The 18408-nt window shown below is 44.5% G+C and overlaps 1 protein-coding gene across 1 annotated transcript; it reads right to left on the reverse strand.

Annotated features, from left to right (window-relative positions):
- Positions 1-1626: 1626 nt before the first annotated feature.
- Positions 1627-6493, reverse strand: UCHL1 (ubiquitin C-terminal hydrolase L1). Its single transcript, XM_071432483.1, has 9 exons — positions 6346-6493; positions 6230-6241; positions 5613-5741; positions 4628-4778; positions 3315-3400; positions 3192-3239; positions 2752-2821; positions 2362-2420; positions 1627-2053 (listed from the first exon to the last, which is right to left on the reverse strand). The coding sequence occupies exons 1-9, from the start codon at positions 6376-6378 to the stop codon at positions 1967-1969; spliced, it is 675 nt and encodes a 224-aa protein (XP_071288584.1). The 5' UTR covers positions 6379-6493; the 3' UTR covers positions 1627-1966.
- Positions 6494-18408: the final 11915 nt, after the last annotated feature.

Here is an 18408-nt window from a genome sequence, read left to right on the forward strand (position 1 = left end):
GCCCTTGTCATCATTTCTGCAGGGGACAGCAGCCTTGGTAGTGGATAAGTAGATAGATAACATTAATTCTTTAGTTTTTCTCTTTATTTCCATCCTTTGAAACTATACCTGGGACCAGAATATGAGAAAATAAGAAAAGTCTGGCACAAACATTTTCAGGTTTCTTCAGCATTGACTCTACACAGGCACAGCCACAGTACATACCCTCAGTAACTGCCCTAAGGGCAAGGAGAGGGTCCTGTGCAGCACTAAAGCTCACTGCCCCAGGTAAGGCACACAGCTCACTTGGCACTTCTCGTGCTTCTCCTCCTGTAGCTGGATTTTTTCACCTTCCACTCTCCCCTGCTCATGGCCCTTGTGTTTCCTCTGCTGCTGGCTGTGTTGCTAAGCAGCCCAGCCACAGGCATGGCTCCGAGCCTGCACTGCAGCAGGGCTGCAGCAGAGGCCTCTCCCCCAACCCTACAACAACTTCCACCAAGAGGCAGAAGATGATGCTGTTGCAGAGGACAATGACACATAACAGACCTTTTCCTAGCCATGGTTTTCACCTCCCTGCTAACAGAAACTGAAGGCACTGATATTTAGAATTGGAGTATCCTGAGGTTTAGCAAATCCTTAGACTTCAAATTAAAATGTGTTGCAACCCTTTGCCAGCTTCAGCTATCAGGCAATTACACGAGCAGTAACAAGGCCCAATACAAAACAACATCAGCCCACACAGAGCTTTAATAAAAGCTTGACTTACCCTTCTAAAAAGCCCTGTGACCGTCTACAAGTCTGTTACCCAGCACTGTATAAAATGGTTGCCAGGGATGACTGGGACATTAGAATAAAGACCCAAGTTTAAGGGTGTTTTATCCCTGCCTACAGCTACCTGAAATATCAGCAGGGAGCTGCAAGATGAGCAAACAGCAACTAGACTCAGGTAAAAATAGTTTCCACGGGTCATGGTTCATGCCAAATACATGGTTCATGTATTATAGATAGATTTCATCTCTTTAGCTTGAATCCAAAATTTCAACCTGCTATTAGAAATTTATGTAGTGTGGGTTTCTCCTTTTTAGGTCATTTTGGATGGGACAGATAAGTACAGCCTCTTTAAAGGTCTTCATAACAGAATCACAAGTTAGTAAGCACATGACCTATCACAGGATTGTGTTCTGCCTCAGCCAGCAGGTTTGGTTTAGCTACAGGTAGGGAAAATACCTGTTTTAATACTGTCTCCTATAAGGAAACATAACACCAACCAACTCAGTGGGTATTCTGTGCCTTGTAGCACTAATACAGACCACATTAAGGTGACTTTTGAACAGTAATTTATCACACCTTACCCTTCCAAACTAAATGTATTCAGAGTGGCAGATTGCAGCTTATTAGTTTCAGACTGGACATTACAAAAAGAATTACTGGAAGGGTAGTGCAGCATGCAGCACTGCAACATTATACAGACCAGTGTCTCTCCATCCTTGAAAACCTCCAAGACACTAGGAAAAGAAATTGCCCTGCTACCCTGAGGTTAACTTAACTGTTTGCTCAAAGGAGAGCTTTGAGGGGATTTTGAAAAGAGGACTTAGAGCGGATGCCGCACAACTCCTTTTGGAGAAAATTAGTCAGCACTTCAGTCCATTTAGTCTTCCAGCAGAACATTTTATTCTCATTAAGGACAAGGAAATATCAACCAACAACTCAAATAACATAACACAGATCAAACAAGCCCTGTTAAGCATTTTCTACTTAACATGTGAAAAAAGAGTCTAAAGATACCTGATGTGTCCAAACCGTTCACATTAAAACTTGAGCTCATCCTTTAGCATAAGCTCAGCTGATGTTGCATCTGTGTATAGCAAAAGGTGGAAATAATTTAAGATACCAGAACAGCTGTGTTTAACAAGTACTGAAGCACTGGAGTTTAAACTGCATTTACTGGTGTGCTATTAAACTGCTTTCCTTGCATCTCTTCAGAGTCTTAGGCAGACTTGCAGAAAGCCACAGCAGAAAAACGAACTTCTCCTTTTTCACGTTCTGTAAATTGTCTGCAGATCTTAGCAGAATCCTTGGGGATGAAAAAATACAGCTGCTTAGACTAACCAAATACATTTCCTGCAGAGAACAAGCCTCTCTGAGTCCCACAAACTAAGTTACATAATCTTATAGCACCAGCTAATAAATACACTGAACAGGTATCTAGCTCTTAGGAACAATACCTTTAGTAGTCATAAACGTGACAGATTTAAGCTAAGCACAGACTTGTACAGCAAGTAGGTACAGCCACTATATACCACATACAGAATTCTCACTTCTTTATAAGGCTTTTTATAAGCCTTGTTTTCAGGGAAACAAGCAGCAAGGGAGAAGACTTACCTTCAACAGCAAGTCATCCGAGCTCGTGCCATGGTTTACAGGAAATGGCATACGGCCATCTGTAAAAGAAATACTTCTGAATTAGCAGAACTGAGCACAGCAGACCCAAACAAGTACACATATGATGACACTGGGGATGTCAAAACAAATTGTCACTAGTCTGAGTGAGATGGAAACAGTGTTCTCAGCTACACCAGTGACAATATGCTTTAGGCCTTCAGTGTAACCCACCATCAGTTAAAATCTTCAGATGAAGATACAAATTGTGTTTTGGCACTGAGGGTCTCAGCAAACAGCTTAATTAGCACAAAATATCTTGTTTGAGCCCCCAACACTACTGTGCAGTGTGGCTGGCATAAGCCCAGTTCAAACACAGTTCATAGGCCTTACCCAATTCATACAGGTGTCCATCCACGTTGACAAAAAGGATGAAATGGAAGTTCACACTGTTGTCCTCAACCTTAGGAAACACCATCAGACATATTTGTTAGTTTGAAGCTAGTATTTCAAACCCAATTTGTGACTACAGAACAGAGGAAACTTGAACAAGAAAGCCAAGGACTGAAAACTTCAGTTCAGTGGGAGAGGTCTGTGGCAAAACTTCTACAAGGTCAAGCACCAGAAATCCTAATGTAAAATTATATTTTACAACTGGGCCTTGATCCACATTCTCAATCCATGTTTGAGGAAGAAATCCCAAACAAGCATTCACCCATGAGTAACTTATTTCTCTTTCCCCATGAACTATAACAGCTGACAGACAAAAAATAAGTGTTGCTCTGCCACCTTCATTAAACATTTTCCCAAGATTTTACACATTCACATCTTACCCGACATTGTCCTTCTTGTGCAACAGAATTGTGGACTTCTTGTATAGCCTTAAGAGAAAGCAGGTACAGGTTACTACATCTTTAAGTGCTGATAACTGTCAGTAGTTTGTATAGTTCATATACCTTATTATTTGCCAAATGCTTAGCTCTTTCTTCAGGAGACAAATCAGCTGTTTCATCAAGAAACTTCTTCAGGGCAGACCCCTCCTCTGCACAAGATGATCAAACATTTCATTCAGTATAGGTAAAACCTCAGTCATAGTTTAGATGCAGCCCACAGAAATCAATGCTTTTTGCACTAACTACCAGTCGTTGCATTCAGCCTGTAACTATCTCCAATATAAGCACATTATAACTACCACTATTAAGCTATTAACACAGAAGATATTAGTAACAATCTACACAAACAACCAGGATTGTTTCAGGGAAGAGTGCTTCAGTTAACTCTAGATGCTCATTTAGAAAAATAATTTTCAAATGGGATTCAGCTTTTCTGATTTCCCCACTGCACATTTGGCAGAAATGTTCAGCCCTGTTTTGAAGAAATTCAAGAAAGGTACCAGCTGTAAGGACACATAACTAACAGAATATGGGTAGACAAAATTGTCTCACTGCCTTTAAATGAAGGCAGCACTTGCTAACTTTGGTTTGCCAGAATATAAATTAGTGCAGTACTAAGATACACTAAGGTCTAGCACATAAAAGATATGCTGCATCATTGCTTCACTCATCAAGAGTGTTATTCCAGTGAATCCTTTTGAAGAACAAAGCAAAACTATGTTTAAATGTTCCCTATGACTTCCACATGTTTTCCTTTGTATAAAAAAGAATCCCACACCACAGAATGGGTCCGAGTTCTCTTAGAATAATGGTAGTTGTATTTTGCAGATCTAGTCTCTGAACAACAAAAGAATCTTTTTCTATAGTAAAGAAACCATCCAAACTATTACCTTGATAGGAAAAATCTCCTTACAAACCTTTATCTATACAACTTGCCCAGCAAAAAGAAAAATAAAAATGTTTTAGACTGATTTACAGGCTACTCTGAGCACATTGATTTACATTAGACATAAGCAGCATGAAGAACTCCATCTCATCTATTGACATCAAGCTTAATGTCAATAACTGCTTCTGAACACAGCACTTCTTAATTACAGACAGACTTTGGTCAGTGCTGCTAAGTGCCCTTTTCCTCTTGCATTGCTTACTAGGACAATATCTCTGCAGCTGGCAGACAGGAGTCAAAGCACATTCCCTTCTGTGTTTCAGGCAGTCCACATGCCCCTCTCCAAGAGCTGGAAGACCCACTTACCAACTGAAACATTACAGGATGCCTTAACCTGGCTTGCCTGAAAGAAAGCTGTCCCAATAGCCCATACCCATTCAATCTGCTGTCAAAAATAGAAATTCAAGCACTTCAGAACATTCATACTCACCAAGTTTCAATTTGTCTTTGTTATTAGCAACTGCATGTATCAGACCAATCGTCCCACAGGAGTTACTGACAGTCTGCTTCAGGAAATACACTTTAGAACTGATCTCCTGGTCCTTTATTTTCTCAGTCTGTTGCTTCCTGAAGTTTTCATGCTGTAAACACATAACTAGTTTAGGCATTTCATCACAGTCCTATCCTTGTATAGTGCACTGGAAAAATAAGTTGTTGTGCAGGAGAATCAGTATCAGGACTGGACAGAGATTTAGTCAGAAAGTCATCTTTGTGGCACCAGTAAAGCACCATATGCCTAAACTGGATTCAGGCCAACACTTAATGGACTGACTACCTGCATGATTCAGTCATATCCAAAGGCACTGTTCTTATCTTCTCCATCTGTGCCATACACTGGAAATAGCTTGGTGGGAAATAATACAATGGATAGGCTCTTTTATATCCTCTCTCAGTTGCTTCAGTCCACTGAACAAGGCTACTCAGCATGTCTCTACAATAGGCCTTTTAGAATTGCCCTCATGAGCCCCTCCCCATCAGAACAATGTATAAACTGCAAAATCCATTGCTATTGGAAAGTTATAATCCTTCTTTTTAAGAACCTGTTAACTGAATTTGATTTCACCTCATTCACTTCCTTAGCATCAAACCAATTGATTATATTAAAGAAGTAATGTAGGCCTCTCCAGATCCAATGATTCAGCACAGTAATGGAATTGCTATCCCTCACAGTCAAGATCACGCATGGTTTTTTCCCCTCAGTCTGATATACAAAGCAAAATCTCACAGGAACACTGCGATGGAATGAGAGCCCTTGTTTGGTTGCCCAGCTCAGCCGAGGCCATTTGGAGGCGGGGACCAAGCACAGCACCGTGCCAGTGCCAAGCGCCATCCACGCCCAACCATCTGATGCTTGGGGGATGGCAGCCGCACTCCAGACAGCAGCCAGCGCTACCCTGCCGGCAGGGGACACGTACCTGCTCCGTGAGCGGGAACAGCAGGAGCAGCGCGCACGCCGGGGTCGGCACGGCGCGCAGCGCCTCATCCTCGAAGCCCAGCACGTCCACGAAGCGCCAGCCAGGACCCACCCCGAGGCGGGACAGCACCTGCACGGGGCACAGAGAGCGGGTGGCCCGGCCGCGCCACGCCCGTCCCCGCGGGGCGCGCCCGCCCCAGCCCCGCCGCGCCCGGTGACACAGCACAACGCGCGGGCCCGCCGCGCCACCTGCCGGCCCCGAGCGCGCACGGCCCCCGCGCCGCTCCGCAGGTGCGGCCGCGCCCCGCGAGCGGAGCCGCTCAGCGCCCCGGCGGGGCGGGATGCCGAGGGACGGAGGGAGGCGCCGCTCCGTGCCCCGGCGGGGCGGGATGCCGAGGGACGGGATGCCGGGGGACGGAGGGAGGCGCCGCTCCGTGCCCCGGCGGGGCGGGATGCCGAGGGACGGAGGGAGGCGCCGCTCCGCAGGTGCGGCCGCGCCCCGCGCAGCGGTACCGCCACCGCGGCTGGCGCTCCCCGGCAGGGCGGGATGCCGAGGGATGGAGGGGGAAGGGCCGGCGCCCTCTCGCCCGCGACGCTCCTCCGGCGGCGGCAACTCACTTTGTTCAGCATCTGGAAGACAATGCGGGGTGGGGGAAAGCGTGGGTGCGGATGAGAGACGGCGTCCCACCACCCGCCCCGCAGCCCCAGCCCTGTCCCCGCCGCCCGTCGCGCACCTCGGGGTTGATCTCCATGGGCTGCCAGGCCATGGCTGCAGGGCGGCGGGAGCCGGGAAGAAGGCAGGCTGTGCCCCACGCACGACGATGTCCCCCGCGGCAGTTCCGCTGCCGAGCCGCTGGCGACGCTGGGGCGCGGAGCCGCCCACCCGGCTCTTATATAGGGGCGGGCTGGCCCACTCGGCGCGGCGGCGGGGGGAGAGGGAGGAGCGGGGCACGGTCGAGGCGGGGGGGTCGGGGCCGAAGGGGCCGGGGGAGCCCGGCCGGGCCTGCGGGGCCGGGTCACGGCGCCTCCGCGGGAGCGGGGTGCGGCCGGGGGGACCCCGGCCCCCCGACGTTGGCGTGGAGAAAGTGCTGGAAGCGGGCCGGGAGCGTGGGCAAGCGGCTGGCATCACCCTGGGCAACAGGTTTCTCCTCCACCATCAGCCCAGCCCCTGGCTCCGTGCATCCCCAAAGCCCATGTCTACATTTGTGTGCCAAGCTGCTCCTAAGCATCAGCCCCTGTTCTGTGTATGTTGCGAAAAGTATACAATGGTTTTGGTATTCAACAAAATCATTAAACACTTATTTTTAAATCTCCAGTATCATTAATGTGACATGAAAGTCTCCTGTGTGCTGATTGTATCTCTGCATTTGGACCAACCCCTGAACCAGTCCAGTGAAGCTGGTTAAAAAATAGCGGGCTTTTTATCTTTTATTCATGACCTGACAGTTTCTGTGCACAATGTCTTTGGACTAGAACATGTCTGAATAAGGAAACAAAACCAACCTGCTCAAAACACTGGAAATCACGTGGACTCCCAACAGCTTTTCAGATTTTACTGGTAAACAGCCTTGTGGACAAGCGAGATGCTTCACAGTTGTCTTTCAAACAATGCAAATACTGAACAAAAGAGTCAGCTGAATGTCTGCAGTCTGTTTGGTTTTGATGACTTTCTTCCTTTGGTTTTTCACTGTGTTTCAGAACGATTTGGGCCCCAGCACAGCAAAATTTCTAAGTGCTTGTCTCATTTCAAGCACATTTAAATTAACTTTAGATCTATTGCACTGTGATTTAGTGGAGAATCATTCACATCAGGTGGTTGCACACGTGCATTTTTGAATTGAGACCTCAACATTACTCAGTTTACCATGAACTCATTGGGAAAAAAGCCTAGAGTTAATCTTTGAAATATGGCCATAAAAGGTTCAAGATGCAGTCTCACACTAGCTCTACCTATAACAAGACTTAGTGAAGAAAAAAAGAGGATAGCAAGGCAGGCTTTGTATTTTGTGGCCAAAGCTGGCATGTTTCCAGACAGGAGAAGGCCTTGAGCAACCTTGTCTGATCTTTTAGCTGATCATGCCTGGAGCAGGAGGTTTGTCTACAGGTATCCTAAGAACCCTTCCTGAAATACCCCATGATCCTTTGATTTAGTCTATCACAGTTAAAAAAAAAAAGCAAGCAGTACACACTGTTCAAAACCAAAGATTTCTGGGGAGGATGGGGGAAAGTTTCACAGTAAATCACAGTATCATTTATTTCTGCTTTTTCCCCCCTTTACTGTAGCTGAAAACAGTCTTTGATGCCTATAAGCAAGTCAAAATTGGTCCAAAATATTCTATATATGGTATCTTTGACTATCCTTCCTTTTATGATGAACTCTTAATGCACTGTAAGATGCAAGGATATCAAAGCAACTTGAATGAACAAGTCCAATGCTAATGGTCCCTGACAGATATGTAGGAGGGCCTGCATGCAGCTCCTCTGAGAGGATAGCAAAACATTCATCTTGCAGCCTACCAAAGAGAAGGCTAAAAAAGGCAAGAAAATCCTATTTCTGAATTGTATAGCAGCAAATGGTGGTTATGCCTTCAGCCTGCCTCAGCAATGGCAGTGCTTAGATCCCTAGGTTAGCCTCCTGTGTCTAGGCTGTTGAGGGAGACTGCAGTTGTGCAAGTGTAATTTCAGGCTCTGCACGGCTTGTACAGCATGCAGGAAGTGATAGCAGAACTGTTTCTGTGGAAGCATCTGTTAAATCTATCAATACACTAATTTTAAAATAAACAGTAAGTATAACAACATCAAACTTCTAAAATGGCTACTGTTGCATAAAGATGCCTCCAGAAAGACACATAAATGAGTTCTGTGTCATATGCAGTCCCCATCCACCCCATTGCAAAGATGAAGGAAGCCTCTAGACCATCTTTCTTCAGAGAAGATAGATGTGCCCAACACATTTAATCCAATTCATTCCCATTACTGCAATAAAATTAATACTCACCTGGAAAAGTGACTGGACATACTTGTGAACTTTCTGCACTGTCCAAATGTAATAATAGTTTTTGTGGTGCTCAACACTGTTCACAGTGTTAAGGTTTTGCTCAGATGTCTAATCTAGAAACTGTGGACAGAGGAATCTTTGCTACATATATGATCTTTTGAGAGATTCCTTTGTCTTAGATATAGGACTTGGTGTCAGTATTTACCTTTCCACCATATTCCACTTGAAGGCTGGCATAAGATCTAGACCTATAACTAAGGCCTGTTCCTGAGTTCAGAGGATCTCCAAACAAAAGTTCCTATAACAAGAAGGGTAGTAAAGGAGGCAAAGCTGCCTTAGACAATGCAGAGCTCCCAAAATGGAAGCTGAGGCTGTATAATATTCTTTAGAAAACAATTTTCCTACTGTCCTGCCAAAATCCAAGCTCTGGGGCAGTCCAAGACCACATCTTCTGCATTGTCCTCACCTGCCTAGCAAACATCTCAGACGTGTGCTTTTCTTAATTTTCTTATAATGACTCGGGTCCCGAAAGAAGGTTTCCAAAGCCATTCCTAGAAACCTCCTTAATTCCCTACTCCCTGCCTTCAAAACAAACAATTATTGTCCATAGCTGGCTGCCCAGGCAGCAGGATGCAGGTCCTTGGCTGTGCAGGTGCTGGAGCCACAGGATTTGCTACATGGCACCATTCTCCTGGTGACTGCATTTACCCTTCCATGAGTAGAAGGTGTTTGCTGACTTACTGTAAGTACCTCCATTGGCTTTGGGGGTAAATCTTGCTTGAGGTAAATTCTGGATGAGGTAAATCATGCAATTAGCTCAGTTTTACCATAGCAGTGTGCTAGACAGGGATTGACTTACACACAGATGGATGGAGCAATGTTGATGCAGTGCTGTTCTCCCTTTGGCATGCCTCCTGCTGTGACAGTGGCCCTGAAGCTGGAAACTCTGTGAGTCTGAACCTTAGCTCTAATGTCAGCTCTAGGCTAAAGTTGTGGCCAAGAGAGAAAGGTGTGGAGGGAACAAATGTGTCCCTGAAATGGTAGGATTATGCTGCTCTAAATCCTAATCCCAACTCAGATCCAAAACACAGCATTATGAGAGGCACTATGGAGAAAACAAATTTCATCCCAGCCAGAACCTGTACACTGTGTCACAAGGTATCAAACATAAAGCATAACTGAGGCCACTGCTGGGACAGTGGGTGTCAGGGATGTGTGTAAGGCTGTAACATCCCCCCTTCTCTTCTGGTAAATTGTCTGGAGCACTGCAGCAATTCCTGCATGAGACTGCCCCAGCCTTTAATTAGTGGATCAAGGGATCAATAGGCCAAGCAATTGAGTGCTTTTATAGAGGGCCTGGGTCCATGAAAGATTTGAGCAGGAAGAGAGACATCTATTTGTTTCTGAATTGCATCCAGGTTAATTTAAATACTTATGTGGAGAGTCGTGGTGACTGCAAGTCATGCAGCCCAGCATGTAGGGAAGTCCAGTTGCTATTCAGCACCTGGCTGTCAGCTCCTCTCTCCAGGTCCATGGGCCAGGAGCTCTGGGCTGGAACATCTCAACTGTCAAGCAGGAGACTTGCAAATGAAAGAAATTCAAAACAGCCTAGAGCTGAGTTGGGAATGGGGAAAAAAAGGCCACAAGTCTTGCTTTACTTAATGTAAAGACTGGAAAATTTATGTTGTTGTATTCCATTGTCCACAAGAAGCATATGTTTTGTCTAGGAAATTGAATAATTAAGGGCTTCTGAGGTGGGGACATACTGAAGGACCTGAACTCTGGGTATGACCTCAGATGAGGACCAGCTGGAGAGAGGTAACAGAAACAATGCAGATAAAAGTGTCAGGCTGATGAAGGTGGCTGCTCTGCCAAGGACTGCCTTTGTGTGTATTGACTGCTAGCAGTGACTCGGCAATTGCTCTGAACTACAGCCAAGTCCACCAGCAGGTAAAGAACGTGTTCTACAGAATGCAAGAGCTCTTCTGGAAGTCTGTAGGTGGAAGTGTTAAACTGCTGAAATGTAGCTTTGAAGGCTTGCCTTTAGAGTCTCAGTTCTAAAGAGTGCAGCCATGGTTTCCTTGATTTCAGACCTGTCTGGCAGGATGCTGATGATTCTTCATTCCTCTGAAAAATTGCATCCACCAAACAATGATGGTGCCTATCAGAACCACAGCAGCAGCATGCCACAGTAGAAGTAGTACAAACAGAGAGTGACTTCTTCCTCTTTTCACAAGAAAGGTAGGAGGGACATCATTGTTGACAAGGGTCTCTTAGCTTCTCATGAAATGATAATACTCTTTGGTTATGAAAGATATGAAAGCTTGCAGGGCTTGTCTCAATGGATACAAAAGACACAATACTGGCACCTGGGCAATCAGCATCTGTCTCCTTTCCCTCAAATGCTTTCTTTGCTGATGTAAGCCATCTATCCTTTCTTTATAGGCAGGAAGGATATCCATCTTTCTAGTCCTATAGGAGAGATGTGCTTCCCTGCTTCCTTCCTCTTTGTTTTGTTGACCTAAACATTCTTAGGATTAGTGCTTTCATCTAGAGATGTAAAATACACATTTCAAGAGGACCTCATTCTGTGCAATGATTTAGCATAATACATGTAATAGCTAATAATAATGAATTTTAATTTCAATGTAATGCTTGGATGATCTGTGATTAGGACTTGCATACCTACTTACATTTTCATCCAGAGAATGCTTTCCTCAGATTAACAGGCAAAAGTGAAACAAGATGGGCCATGTGATTTTAAACTACTAGTTGTGAGAAACATAAATAGCAGCACTTGACTCTTGTAACACACTCTCTAGTACAGCACTATGCCTCTTTCCAAGCACTGTGTTGTGTCAGGCCATCCTGAGGTGACCCCAGTTTGCTTCTCCCCTTCAATCTTCAGTTTCTTCAGCAAAGATAGCAAAGCCTATCCTTAGATTTCTTTCTGAATGCTCAACAGCCATACAATAGCACCCCAAAAGCATTAATCTCTCCCTGAGTTCTGGGACTGCTGGAAGAGCTTACCTTAGACAGGATGAGTTTCTTGTGAAACAAAATAAAAGGCTGCTTCAAATCAGCTGTGGAGCACAAGCCACTTCTAAGCTGGAGGAGAGCAGCAGAAAACAAGGAGAGATGAGAAATGTTGTCAGTCAGTGTTAAGGATATCAAGACATTGACTCAGTAGTGCTTTAGTAGTACAGTAGAAGAGATACACTTCCTCAGGCTTATGGGGTGCTGAGGGAAAAGCACAGGCCACCTCCCAAATACCTCTTTATGTCAGCAGTCTCCAGCCTCTAGAATGAAACTTTTTAAGGGAAAGGACAGAATATACGCCTTAAAGAGCTGCTGACTGTATCCAGTCTATTGTCACCTGCACTCTCTTTACATGCTAGTGCAGCTTTGGTGTTTCTGGGGGAAATGTGAGGAGAAAATGAAGAAATGGCTAGCCTGTTGTTGGATGAAGAAGGGAGAAGTATGGCTCTACCAGAAGGGAATAGCAAGGCTTTTTGTGTCTCTTGAAGAAAAAAAGAAAAAGGGGCTTGTCCAGCTTGTATGACAACAGAGGCACCTGTACACATGAACTCTCATGTGCAGGGGGTTTGCTGTGAAACCTTGTAACTACTCCAAGTCAGCACAACAAACCATCTTACACGATGTCCAAAAGCTATCTTCTTTTGGGGAGAAGGAAAAGCAGACTGATAGTGATGGGCAGATGTAAAAGGCATTGCTTCACTCTGTCTTTTTTATGCAAATGGGACCTTAACCAGAATTTAAAGTAGTTGACAACTGAAATCAGTGAACAACAAAGCCACTTAATGAAAATAAATGAATAAATGATAAAAATCCTCAGTTTTTTTTCAGAATCCTGAAAGATTTCCACATAACTGACATGGTCCTGTATTCTTGTTGTATCTTATGAATAGTCTTCTGGTCAACTGTCTCCACCTGATCTTTATGTACCTGTTCACCCCTACTTACAGAAATTCTGAAGTAAGTTGTGCTCAGCTTAACATGTTCTCTAAAATCTTCACTTGTATAACAAAAATGTCCTGCTACCCTGAACTCCTACACATCGACAAGGACAGATGTAGCACAGTATTTACACTAACTTGTGCCAAAGGATTTGCTGTCTAATCTACATGTGCACATTCTTGAGAAGTGTGGGGATTTTGTTTTAATTAGAGAAGTGCTCTGATCTAAAGCTTTAGCTGCAGAGTCTGAGATGTTCAAGCATGGTTCTTCTGTTGGAGCTACTTCACCTGGAGAGTGATGTTAGCACAGGGCTGCTGCCAGTCCAGTGAGTGAAGCCAAGAGCTTGGGGTCCCTGGATTGCCCTGAGTCTGCCCTGAGCCTGCCTAGCTAGTCCTGTCCTGAAGTGGGCTGCATGGGAAAGATATTTTCTGCATCTGAGACAGTGTCAAACTACCTCTTCTTAATCACTTCTGAGGCATACCTTAGAGCTCCCAGCCTCTACATATACTTGGGGTGCAGGCCTGGCAGGGTAGTGACTCAGAGCAGCACAGCTTTGACTCTTTCTCATTGTGACCATGGTAAATAAAAAGCCTCACACACCTAGATCTGAGCTGCTCTTGCTTCTCCACCATGTAACAAGATATAGAAGCATTAAATGCATCCCTCAGTCAGGCTAGCAGATCGTGGTTTTAGGCAACAAGACCTCCAAAGTCTTTGCTGCACCAATTCCTGTGTTAATGACAAATAACAGTAGTTATTCATTTGAACTTACAAGTCAAGGCTTTGATTCAAAAATGTGTAAGAATGCAAGACTTAACCTTACATTAATAGCCACTTTTCAGAAGTACATCTGGCAGAACATAACCTTTTGGTTAAGTTATAATGCTGACACAAAGTGTTTTACATGTGGTGACCACCCAGAGTCTTGCTAATGCAGACCAGTTGTCCTGAACGTGCTGCTTCCAGCAGCAGCATCCCCAGCAGTGCAGGGGCCCAGCTGCTCTGACACTGCTGGGGATGCTGCTGCTGGAAGGTTATTAGGCTTGGCTCAAGTGCAAGTAATTAACATCAAAAACACAGTGAAACAAATCCAGTTGGGAACCATCAGCCCTTCCAAGCTGCCTTTGACCCAGCCACTCTTAGAACCTAGTACTATAGTGCCTCCTGTGCATCTTCAGATGCTGCTTTCAGAGCACCAGCCATGCTGAGAAAGGAAGGATTTTTTCCCTCTCTGCTTCAGGAATTTTTTCACACTACACAAGGAGGAGAGTATTTCCAAACATTCAGCTTTAGAGAAGTGTTTAGACAGTGTTCGTCACTGATAGAGAAACTTGTTTTCTGAAGATCAGTTTAACAAGTGCTGTTTTGAATTGTTTACCCAAAGCACACGTTGGTATGAAGAACGCCATCATTTGGACCTTGAGCCATACTGTCTCAGTGGAGGAGTTTAGCTTATGAGTGTGCCTGCTGAAACAAATCCCTGTCTCAGTGGAGAAAAATATTTAGATTGCGAGGGAAACTACACTATGGATCAGAAAAACAATGGGACTCTATCACATTCTACAGCTGCAAATATAAACGCAAAACATGCTGCTCTTTCCTGTGTATGTTTATACACGTAGGGCAAAATTCCCATTGAGTGCATTTGCAGCCTGGGCTTTTCTAGCTGTATTTAGGACATTAGGCACTGGACTTTTGTCTCTCTTGTTTCAGAGACAAAGCACTGGCCTTCTGCTGTTCGCAAACCTAGCGTTTCCAACTTTATCTTAGCTTTCTGTACCTCTTAATGTGTGTTAGTGGATGTGAGTGTGTATATATGCATAACACAGAATTACAGAATTCTAGAATGCTTTGGGTTGGAAGACACCCTAAAGATCATCTAGTAAGGATGATAGAATCATAGAATATCCTGGGTTGGAAGAAAACCACAAGGATCATCAATGTTCAGCTCCTGGCCCTGCACAGGACAACCCCAACAATGACACCATGTGTCTGAGAACATTTTCCAAATGCTTCTTGAACTCTGTCAGGCTTGGTGCTGTGACCACTTCTCTGGGGAGCCTGTTTCAGTACCCAAACACCCTCTGGGTGAAGAACATTTTCCTAATACCCAGCTTAAACCCCCCCTGACACAGTATCATGCTCTTTCCTTAAGTTCTGTTACCGGTCACCATAGAGAAGAGATCAGTGTCTGCCCCTCCTCTTCCCTTCATGAGGAAGTTGTAGACTGCAACGAGGTCTCCCCTCACTGTCCTCTTCTCCAGGCTGAGCAGACCAAGTGCCCTCAGGTGCCTTGTACGGCTCCCCCTCATGACCCTTCACCCATCTTCATAGAAGGCTGTTCCTTTGGACACTCTCTAACAGCTTTAGATCCTTCTTGTTATTGAGGTGCCCAAAACTGCACATAATATTTAAGATGAGGCCACCCCAGAGCAGAGCAGGACAATCCCCTCCCTTGCCTGGCTGGTGATGCTGTGCCTGATGCCCCCCAGGACAGGGTTGTCCCTCCTGGCTGCCAGGGCACTGCTGACTCATGATCACCTTTCCACTGACCAAGACACAGAGGTCTCTTTCCAGGGTGCTACTTGCCAGCATCTCATTCCTCAGTTTGTATGTATAACCCAGGTGCAGAATCCATCCCTTCCCCTTGTGAAACTTCGTACAGCTGGTGATTGCCCAGCCCTCTAATTTGTCGAGGTCTCTCTGCAGGACCACTCTACCTTCCAGGGAGTCAACAGCTCCCCACAATTTAGTCCTGTTGATAAACCTACTTTACTTTCAGGTCCTGCATCTAAGTAATTTATAAGGATGTTGAAGAACACTGGCCCTGAATTAGAGCCCTGTGGAACCCCACTAGTGACATGTCCCCAGTCTGATGTCACCCCATTCACAAAAACCCTTTGTGCCTGATGCATTAACCAATTGCTCAACCATCCTATTATGTGTTTATCCAGCTGTGTGCTGAACATTTTGTCAGAAGGATACTTGAGAGACAGTATGGAAAGCTTTACTGAAATCCAAAAAGATTACATCAACTGGCTTCCCTTGATAACTTAGGTAAGTTAAATTGTCATAAAAGCAAATTAAGTTAGTGAAACAGGACTGTCCCCTCATGAAGCCATACTGGCTGTGACCAATGACCATGTTGTCCTTCAAGTGTTTTTTAATAACTCCCAGAAAAATTTTCTCCATAATTTTACCAGGCACTGAAGTAAGAATGACAGATCTGTAATTCCTAGGGTCATCCTTCTTGCCCTTCTTGAAAATTGGAACAACATTTGCCAACTACCGGTCAAATGTGACCTCTCCAGATTCCCAAGATTACTCAAAAATCCTTGAGAGAGCTCTCAAACACCCTGCCATGGGCAGCAACACCTGCAACTATACCAGGCAGGTTTCTCAAAGCCCCATATATAGCATGAGGTCATTCTGGCCTGAAACATGGCTTTCCTGACTGCCTCACAGGGAGCTGTACTGATCATCATCCTTGGCTGCCTGTTGGGCAGAACCTGCAGTGAAGTTTTTCCAGGGAAAGCTCCAAGATACCAGAATGGCAGGCCTGAAGCACAGCAGCTGCTAACAATGGAGAGGTGTTTTCCTAAAGCTGTGCTTTATTTTGTGCTGTTTGAACAACAAAATATTTAAAGCCTCAAATGCAACCTACATTGCAAAATTTCTGTTGTATTCCTATTTCTCAGTTGTAGGAAAATATTGGTGATCACATGTTTAAGCTCCCATCAGGGCTAGAGTTCCCATTTTAAGCAGCCAAGGCAAGAAAATCTAGCTAGATGTCAGCTTTGAAAGTGTGAGCTATTCTCTTTATTTGACTACCTATAATTACAGGCCTTGCTCTGTGGCAGATTTTGAGTATTTTTGTCCACCAGAGCCACATAAAAGAGCAAGCGGAGTCTGCAGAAAAGTCCACTCTGAAAGCAGCTACTGGCTTCTAGCAGTGCCTAAGCAGATACTGTAGCATTTAGAAACTCTGCATTAATAGCAGCTTCTTTGTTACAAAGAGTAGCTTTGCCCATCTGGCCCTTCCAGCTAGAAGGAAGTGCCCAGTGGGCTGTTTACTGCAGTGGTCAGTTGGTATAGTCTCCTGTTGCAATATGGTGATTGTTTGTGAGCAAACACAGTCACCTTGCTTGCACTGCTCAGAGCCTGCCTGTAATAATAATAAAAATTGGAGCTGCCCATGTTTGGATGAGTGGGAGGGCTGGGTAAATTCACCATATAACCAAGGAGTTTATATGCCTGGGGGCCAGTCAGGTCAGGCACCGCTTCCTTCACCCTCCCAGTAGGAAATCTCAATATACTGCTGTGTAACAGGCAGAGAAAGGAGAGATCGGATAATTACATCAAGACAGATGTCTAAGAGATTATTTATAATTACTTTACAACCGTTCCAGGATGCAAGGCTTTGCATTCCTGAAGAGCTAGAGAGAAACTTCAAAATTATCATTCTGCCTTGCTTGGCTTGCCAAGATGTCAGAGAACTGCTGGCCTACAAATTGTTCTTGTTCCTATACAGCCTTCATTAAGGTATCTGCCTCAGATAGCTCATAGAGTGAATGGGAGAGGGCTCCATGAGTATAGCAGGAGGCCTTGATTTAGTTCCTGGTTTGATTTAACTACTGGAATAATCTTATCTGAGACTGATATCTTGTGGCCTTTGCTTCTCTATAAATAACACAGGGAAGTTTGTTCATGGCAGAATTAATCTTTCATTATATGCTAGCCCAGGGAGCACTAAGAAGACAGAAATTCAAAATAATGGGAGTGATACATGCTTTTGCACAGGTCCTGAGAAGCAGTATGTCCGGGGGACTGAACCCTCCAAGCATGTTTAAGCCTGTAATGAAAAATTACATGCTACGAGTCTAATTCTTAAATCTCCTAGCTGCAGGTGCACTGTGTGTGGTGGTTTTTGCTTCTTCTGGAAAATTATTTGATTTTGTGTTTAAAATGGACACTTATAGTAGCTGCATGAAAATGTTAGAGGAAGTGTTCCAAGCATTCTGCTATAATCGAATTTTCTTAGTTAAGTTTCTGTGTTTAGGCTCAGTATACTCAGCCATATTCAGTGTGTTTCTCTGTGCTATGGAAGCGCAGTAGCACCACTAGATGGTAGCCTTGCTTATTTCATAGCCACCGCTTTCCTTCTGCAGTCCGCCGCAGTAAGGGAGAGTAAGAGTTTCTCGAGATGGGATCCTTGCGTACTGTAACTATCCCTCTGCACGGACTAACCCCTAAGTAAAAAGCTGCTACACGGAGGAAAGCAGGGACTGTCGTATGGACTGTCATTCCTTGTTGCAAAGTTGGAGAGATTTTGACTCAAATAAAATCACAGTCAATAGTTCACACACAGGAACAGCAGGATGATAATGTAATTCTTAGAAAATAGAAAGGCCTCTCTTTTTCTTCCACTGTTCCACAAGATGTTTGTGTATTAAGAAAAAGAGTAAGTGCCCAAGAGTTGGATTTTGATTATCATTGTGGGTCCCTTCCAAATAATGATAATCTATGATTCTATGAAATATTTGATGAGATTTACTAAGCCAAACAAGCACTGCATCCACACAGAATGGTTTCCAAGAAGTGAGTGTATTGGGCAGCAGTCCATTTAGGATGTATATGAAATTCCTTATTTTGTTTCCCCAACACTTTATTTTTATGGCACTGCTTACTACACTGCAATCCAAAGTGCATTATATAGAATAGATAACTAAATATTAATCATAACTCTAACTACATAGTGAAAACCACAATGCAGTGTTATTACATTTATTTTATTAAAGGAACATCATTATTTTCTGAACAT

This window comes from Agelaius tricolor, unplaced genomic scaffold, assembly GCF_023055355.1.
Source record: "Agelaius tricolor isolate 1412-34295 unplaced genomic scaffold, bAgeTri1.0.p SCAF_8, whole genome shotgun sequence".
Taxonomy (NCBI): domain Eukaryota; kingdom Metazoa; phylum Chordata; class Aves; order Passeriformes; family Icteridae; genus Agelaius; species Agelaius tricolor.